At 53.7% G+C, this 7784-nt stretch overlaps 3 protein-coding genes across 3 annotated transcripts; 1 reads left to right on the top strand and 2 right to left on the bottom strand.

The window, feature by feature from the left end:
- Positions 1-289: 289 nt before the first annotated feature.
- UCRPA7_1829 (putative mitochondrial outer membrane protein) lies at positions 290-1323 on the top strand (the record flags this gene model as incomplete). Its single annotated transcript, XM_007914408.1, has 2 exons — positions 290-523; positions 589-1323. The coding sequence occupies 2 exons, from the start codon at positions 290-292 to the stop codon at positions 1321-1323; spliced, it is 969 nt and encodes a 322-aa protein (XP_007912599.1).
- Positions 1324-2327: 1004 nt separating this feature from the next.
- Positions 2328-3877, bottom strand: UCRPA7_1828 (putative ran-binding protein; the record flags this gene model as incomplete). Its single annotated transcript, XM_007914407.1, has 7 exons — positions 2328-2479; positions 2529-3008; positions 3068-3221; positions 3270-3321; positions 3370-3535; positions 3597-3656; positions 3832-3877. 7 exons carry the CDS (start codon positions 3875-3877, stop codon positions 2328-2330), a joined length of 1110 nt encoding a protein of 369 aa, XP_007912598.1.
- Positions 3878-6344: 2467 nt separating this feature from the next.
- Positions 6345-7249, bottom strand: UCRPA7_1827 (putative duf1711-domain-containing protein; the record flags this gene model as incomplete). Its single annotated transcript, XM_007914406.1, has 2 exons — positions 6345-6735; positions 6825-7249. 2 exons carry the CDS (start codon positions 7247-7249, stop codon positions 6345-6347), a joined length of 816 nt encoding a protein of 271 aa, XP_007912597.1.
- Between the last annotated feature and the right edge of the window lie 535 nt (positions 7250-7784).

Below are 7784 nucleotides of genomic sequence, written 5' to 3'. Positions count from 1 at the left end.
TGATAATGAAAGGGGACAAGGACAGGTCTTTGAAGTTCCCAGTGAGAGTGCGAGAATATCTATCTACACACAGAATAACACATTAAGATGCAATTGTGAAAGTGAAGTCAATATTGAGAATGGAACTCTGCATAAAGCTTGTGATTGGTGGGGTAGTGCTATGTAACGCTGTGCCTACGCTTTCAGTGCGCCCGAGCAGCCAGAAGAAGTTAGGCCGAGCTTGCCCGGCCCATACATCACGACCAGCTCTCACCAACCTAAAGAACATTCGTCGGGCGGAAAAGATGCAATGACGGAGCAGCAGCGACATCGACCGGCGCCGCAGAGCACATGGTCCCTCACGCGCGTCCCGACTCCTCTCCAGCACCTCTTCGACAGGTTTCCGCTGCTCACATACCCCCCCAATGAGCTCCCACAGCGCTCGCCGGCAGCACACAGCTTGCCGACGCTACATGTCTTCATCTCGGAGCGAGACGCTGCCACCAGCTCCCCAAGCTTCAACCCTTCCTGTTTGAAGTGGCAGGTCAGCATCAGTCCGACGCGGCATAACCAGATTTCAAGAACGGAAGCTAACATGCGGCTCTGCAGACCTTCCTGCGTATTGCAGGCGTCCGAGTCCGGATCGTCCCCTCGACGAACCATGCCTCTCCGTCCGGAGCTCTCCCCTTCCTCACGCCCGCGAGCAACTCAGGAGTACCAGGCCCTACCGACCAAGTAGCAGCCCCGCCCGTGCCCTCGAGCAAGCTCTACCAATATGCCCTCGACCACGGCACCTCGCGGCCGGGCGAGGTGCCGAGCCTGCGCCTCGAGGCATATCAGTCTCTCCTGGACCACAGGATCCGCAACGCCTGGCTCTATGCGCTCTACCTGTCGCCCCGGAACGCAGGGCTCGTCAAGCAGCTATACACGCAGCCCTCGTCGAGCTCCGGCGCCGTACAGACCGCGCTTCTGTGGCAGCTGCGCCGGGCTGCCACCGCCGAAATATTGCGTTCTGCGGGCGCCGCAGCGATCGAGCCGGAACGCCTATACAACGAGGCAAGGGGGGCGTTCGCCGCGCTGGAGACGCTCTTGGCGCAAGGCGGCGACGATGATGGCAGCAGCAGCCGATGGTTCTTTGGAAACACAGACGGGCCCACGCTGTTCGACGCCGCCGTGTTCAGCTACGCGTATTTGATCCTGCATGCGGCGTGGTCGTGGCAGGACGACACGTTGCGTGGGATCCTGGTGGAGTGCCCGAACCTGGTGGCACACACGAGGAGGATACTCGAGAGGTACTGGCAGGACCAGGAGTGGAAATGGACACGATTGTACCACAAAACCTAGAGATGTCAGGGGTGCATCTCTTTCATGACGAGGTTTACATGTATAGAGTGTAATGAGGAGTGTAAAACACAAAACCCTCGAGTAGCTTCAAGAGGCTGTCTGTAATATAATAACCTCCGCCCTGAATCTTCGTCTACGTTCTTGGGGAGAACAACCAGTGAGACTAAAGCAGTTTCTCGCATGCAAGTCAAGTCGGCAACGTTGAGGTACATGAAGGCCTCTCGATCCGAGGGCGACTTTCTATTCTGTCTGGGCTGGCTGGCTGCACTACATAAGGACTGCCCTATGTGACATAACACGCCTTTCTCTCCGCGTGTGTTCGTGTCCACATCAATGTGCTTCTTCAGCCCGGCTGATGAGTCCCGATCCAGCTCCGCAGGCCTTGTGGCATCGATCCCTCCACCCATCCTCTCCAGCCATAAGTCTAAAGTTACGGCAAATGCGGCCGCCGCTTTCTTTCACCCCCAATTCAGATATCCATATCCGACTCTGCCAGTGCCAAACTTCCGGGAATGCTGATGAGGAGGGAATAAAGAAAGATAAAGATAAATTGAGATGAGGAAAAAGCCTACCGCCCCTTATCCATCTGACGGGCTACTCTGGGTGTTTCGCGGGGTCCAAACCAACGCGTGAGTGCTGCCGTGCTGCTGGGGGTTTAAAAAACATGAACTACTGCCCCTGGCCGTCTATAAGATCCACGCCTTCGAGACCGTATATCGTGAAAGCAGAGAAAGACCAAAAGTGACCGGTCTGAAGAATCCCAGCCAAAGACGACGGATTACATGGCGCATTAGTGAAAGCAAAGCCTTGAACCAACGCCAACTGTGCCTGAAGGGGGTTGAGAGGAATATCCGTATAAGCATGGTATAAAAGTGAAAACTGTGAAAGGGGTTGCCATGACTAGCCTAGCTCATCAGACTGGTCAAGCGCCCCAGTTGGTATGTGACGTCTTCAAAGTTCTTTCACACAAGGTCGATTGTGAAGAAGCGGCAGACCGGGGTGATCTAAAAAGGCTGGTTCTTTGGGATATCATCAATGATGCTCTGGAGAGTGACAAAGGCGCCGGGGCCGCCATCTTGTCTGAGATCTTCAAGAAGAACGCTCGTTTGAGAATATAGATTCTCCAGACCTGCTCGGGACGACTTGCCAAGAGATTCTACATGCGGTCAGTATTGGCAATTCCAGAGGGTAAGTTATGGACTTACGTAGGATAGCCGAGTTCAGCTCCTCGGCGACAGTCACCCTTCCTTTCCTATCGAGAAGATGTGCAACCTCTTTCTCCTTTAGTGGATTTTGGTAGGCCATCAAGGCAAAGATTTCGTTCAGTGCCTTGCTGACTTCTCTTCGGGGGTCATCGGCAAACTCAGCACGTAGTGACTGGCCGTATGCGAGTGTTTCCAACGTTAGGTCATCGGCATTGACCTGGCCATCCCCGCTATCCTCTGTGTCCATCTGCTCCCAGGTCGCTGCCTCATCCAGCTCCATGTCCTCGGTGTGAGTGTGACCATTACTCCGCTTCTCCTCGATCAGGTTCATCTCGGCTTCACGTCGAATCATCTCAATAAACTTTCGGCAACGTAGGCGGAAATAGACTTGCTCATTGTCGATTAGCACCTGAGGATAATAGGCCTTCGTGTGCTTGAGAGCTCGGTCAATGTCCCCCTCCAGGATAGCTCGTCGAATCCCTGATGATTATTAGCACAACTGTAAGCGATGTGTGAAGTATACTGAAAATTGAGCTTACTTTGGCGATTGTTGGCATCTTCGTCATCCGTAATGTTAATGCCTTCGATCTTCTCGTTAGGATCTAGACTGAGCGCTTTCTTCTGCGCCTGGATCTCCTCGGCAAAAGCTCTTGCCGTCTCGACGTATCCGTCATGTTGCAGAAATTGCAGCACCTACACGTATTAGTGGCATAATAGAGTACATGACCCTGCCTGACTTACTAATGACTGAATGAGCTCTGTCTCGCTCAATGGTGGTGCGAGATTAGAGGTGCTACTTTTATTAGCATGAGATGAGCTTGGATCCAAGATGATGACCGACCTCGTCTCAGATATCTCCTTCTTGATGCGCTCAATCTCGGCCTTCATCATGCCGTCGATGCCATAAACGAAAGGCGTCTGGCCGAAGTTGACTCGGATGTGTTCTCCGTTCTTTTTCAGGCCGATGGATGGGTAAAGTTTGCCCTTAACATCCCGAAAAGCAACGCCTGAGTGACGAGTTTGTCAGTATGCTGTGAATGATATAGAAATCTTGCTCCATGGACATACCGAGGTTGACACCGTTCTTGGTGAAGAAAGCACTCCCAGTACGGAAGTTCACGCCACAGCCTATCACGTCGCCAGCAGAGAATGTCGGACCATAATGCTTTCCAACGTTCTGGGACGCAAAGCAGTGGCCGTCATCTCCGTGGTAACCCCAAGATTCAGGCTCCCACCCAGGCGTACGTGATAAAGCCACGCTCTTGCTAGAAAATCCTATCCCAATAGTCGTGCTGTGACTCACAGTCAGCATTTACGTACCAGCTCTTCAGATCGAAATACCTACTCATCTCGTTTCCTGGAAAGGATTGTGACTTCGTAATAATAGATACCACATTGGGGTGGCATAGCATGATCCGCACGTATCGCACATGCCTCATGATCCCGCTCGCCAGAAGTCCTGATCCCCGTATATTTCACTTCCAAGCCATCGGACAGGACATCGAGGCTTCCCCACTTATCGTCCTTGTTCCACCGCGAAGGCAACGGGCTGATCGTACTATCATCCTCGAAGGGCGGCGGTCTCTCGACAACGTCAAATGCCATCCCCCGATGTGAAGGCGGTGGGATCTTGCTGCCATGGAGGCTCAGACTACTTCCACTACTCGTGAGACCACCCGCTTGTGACTGTGTTGATTGTCCCTCCCTTTGCGCTAGTAGCTTCGCATTGTGCACCTCCTCCAACTTCTGTATGTATGTGGAGCCCCTCAAGTAAGACGGCGAGAAGAAGCCACTGTTTGTTGCGGGACCGGCAGGAAAGGTTTCCGCGGGAGACCTGCTCATGAACATCTCAAACGCTCTGGAGAACGAGGGTAGCTGGTTATTTCTCGTCGGGTACAACTGCCCCCCGGCCCCGTTCTGGTCAGCTCCATTGCGGCTACCGTCGAAGTCGTGGTTCCGAGTCGAGTAGTGGTGGTTCATATCGCTGTCTGTTGGGTTCAAGAGGTGAGAGAACGCGCCGGCGCGGAGGGTGTGCTGCGGCGGCACGAAGCCAGAGACGACTGAGGCGTATGACGACCGGCGCTGCATACCACCGGTCAGCCCCGTAGGGTCGTGTAGGAAGCCCGGCGAGCCATGTTGAAATGGGTTCGACATGGTGAGGGGTCCCGTCGTAAGGGAGAGGATCGAGGATTGTCCGTCGGTCGGTAGAGGAGGTGGGAGGAGGGGAAGTTCCGCGAGATGCTCGACCTACAAGTCCCGGGGCAACTTACGAACTGCCCGGGCGCTAGACAATCGGAGCGAAGAACACCTTGTTCGGTCGTACTCGTTCCAGGCTGCTCTTGATATAGGAGATCGCGGCCTAACGATGAAGGCGGAGAGGTCGAATCGGCGTTTACGGACTCGCCTTGAGCTCCAACGAACCTAAGAACGCCGTCGCCGATGGTGTCATAGACTCGGTTACGCTCGCCGTCCCCAACGCAGCAACAGGGAGGAATGTGCAGAGGATGAGCTGCCTGGTCAACAGTACAGGCGCCAGGTGATGCTCGTGTGCCCCAGATGACAAGATGCTGGAAGGATGTCGTCTTGGATTGCTATCAATAATCACGAGGTCGGAAGTTATCGCCCGGAGCGTTGGTTCAATGAGGTGTCACTTGGCTGTTGACGGCTCTCCACACGTCCTTTAGGGAGGAGGTCGGCGTTCCAAGGTCGATCCACAGGCGCTAGCTAGCCAGGGGGTTCCACTATTTGGCAGTGACTTCTGGGGGTAATATGCACAGGGCGCCTGAAGCGGTAGCCTGTAAGCAAGATGTTATGCGCTGTCGCGAATCCGGTGCTCTCGCTGTAAGGGAATGGAGGCTACCTACGGTAGGTACCTTACCTGAGAACTCCCTCCCAATGTCTTTTATTTCTTTAGGACACACTTGGGTTCTCCGGCCCAGTGACGGCCAGCCACGCATGAGATGAGTTATGAAAGGAGAACTGACTGGGCAGCTAAGGTAGTGTTCATAACACCGGTACTAACAATACACAGGATAACTCGGCACAATGATCTTGTCAGAACGGCTGGCTGACCCTGTCAGGGTCACTTCGTTGGAACCTTGACCGAAGCAACGCTGATGTATTTATTCTTTGTCGAGTGAGTCGATTGAGGAGTATAAATGACTGGCGACTCTTTAATAGGTAGTGTGAAGTGTTCGAGTTGGTAGAGTAATAGATCATCTTGTACTGGAAAGTTTCGCCGTTGTTATGATTACACAGGATATGGCATGCCTATTGTTTTGGGGTGTTGATGCGATGGCTGAGCAAAGGAGGTTGTGGTCATTTAAAATGAGTATATCATACTCGCCGAATTGGCCAGTCATGATGTGGCTAGATGCAAAATACTTACAGCTTGACTACCACGACCCCGAACGACCTTCGAGGGCATTTGGGTCACCGAACAAGAATACACGGCAGCAAAGATATGACTCAGGAGAGTCCTTGCATTCTTTCTTCCCGTTGAAAACGACTGAAAGCTAAACGTATTGTACATCCGAACCCTTCCCTCTGAAACGCCTACTATCCATAGCCGTAAGGCTATCAAACGGTCCGTATAACTCCTGCGAGATGCTCGCTGACCCCGTAACACAAAATGCCAATGGAGCATGCCCAACGACCAAGTCCTTTTGTATGGCGCGATGAAGAGCGCGAAACCAACCATGAAACGACATTTTGAAGACCCTAACTCCCAAGATCTGCTCGTGCATCGTGTACATGGTTTTGATGTGAGGTTACGCCAGTATAAACCAGAGGAAGTAGAAACAAACAAGGAGGTTCTCAAGCCCCGGCAGCTATAGCGAGAGGTGCTGGGGAGCTAGCATTGATACTCGGAGCACTCTGCATCTCAACGTCGCCACCGCTATTACTGTTCTCACTCTTGGGTTGATCAATCTCTTTGTTCTCCTTAGTGCTTCCTTCGGCGGAGGCTGCTGAGCCTTCCTCAGTGGTAGACTCTGGCTGAGACTTGGTCGGTGCTGTCCATCGAGGAATCTCCCAGACCACGCCGGTGAAGCTCTTCAAGGTGAACCCACCCTTCGCCCATTTGCGGCATGGTTTGCCAGATCGGTCGAGGGCGCGAAGATTGGCGTTGATCGCTCCTTGGTTCGCCTTGGGATTGAGCTTGTGTCCCAGTCCAGCACCGCGAGCAGGCTCTATGGTACCATCATCCCTGATAGTTCGTTAATTACTTTATATCAGAGCCAAGTTGCTACCATAACACAGGTTTGGTATTAAATATAGTAGGACGGAACAGCTTACATTCTCTGTCTCTTCTTCGGGCCAGGCTTGCCTCTGATCTTGATCTGAGGCTCCGAGAGGTTTGCACCGTTCGCGGCCCCAGCAGATCGCTTAACACCCTTCTTCTTGGGGCCTTGTCCCTCAGGAGGAGGTCCCATATCTGACGCAGGTGCAGGCGTGCCACTGCCAGCAGGGGTCGCGGGATTTGAGTCAGAGACATTCTCAGCAATCGATGCTGGCGCGGCGGGCAAGGTAGTTGAGGTACCAGGAGACTCGTCAATCTCTTTGGGCGGCGTGTCCTCCTTGACGGACGGCGGTGATGGGTCGAGGATGGCTCGCAGCCTCTCGGGCGAGACGGTCAGCGTCACGAGGCCTGGCGACGACTTGGCACCAGACTTTCGTCGGTCCTTGGAGGCGCCTGCAGTGGTCTTGCCCGACGGTGCCATTGCGATGGTTGATGGGTGCAGGTATGTGAGGGTCGAGAAGCGGCAAGCGCCTAAGAGGTTGAGGAGAGAAGGACGACGACGGTCAAAGGAAACTGAAATGTGCTTTGTCACCGGGGCGTTGATGGATTTGGTGATGATGTGGAAGGTGGCTAGACAATTCCCTCTGAGAAGGGTGATCCACTTGCCCAGAAAGTCACGTAAGGGGTGCGATGTGGCAGGGCACGGTCAGCTGTGGTGAGCCGAAGAGCCAACGGCGCCGGCGGTAGGGTGGTGGTGGTGGTGATAGCAGGACGGGTTTTTACGTCGCGGCTTCGCAGGCGATGGTGACGATGATTGCAAATGTTTAGATGATGATGAAGGAAGGATGGTGGTGATGGGCTGGGAGGAACAACGGGGAGAGATCTTTTTTATTAGGTGGAAACTTTGGTGCCGCCCTTGGGGCAGCGCCATTGTGACAAGACGCTCTCATGCTTGCTGTGTGCTGAGCGGGCGAAATAGACTGCGAGAGAGGCACTTCGCCCGTACTCCAACAAAA

The sequence above is a fragment of the Phaeoacremonium minimum genome (genome assembly GCF_000392275.1).
Source record: "Phaeoacremonium minimum UCRPA7 unplaced genomic scaffold PA7_03_scaffold_132, whole genome shotgun sequence".
Taxonomy (NCBI): domain Eukaryota; kingdom Fungi; phylum Ascomycota; class Sordariomycetes; order Togniniales; family Togniniaceae; genus Phaeoacremonium; species Phaeoacremonium minimum.
Note: the sequence above shows the minus strand (reverse complement) of the source record. Positions and strands in the feature narration are given on the sequence as shown.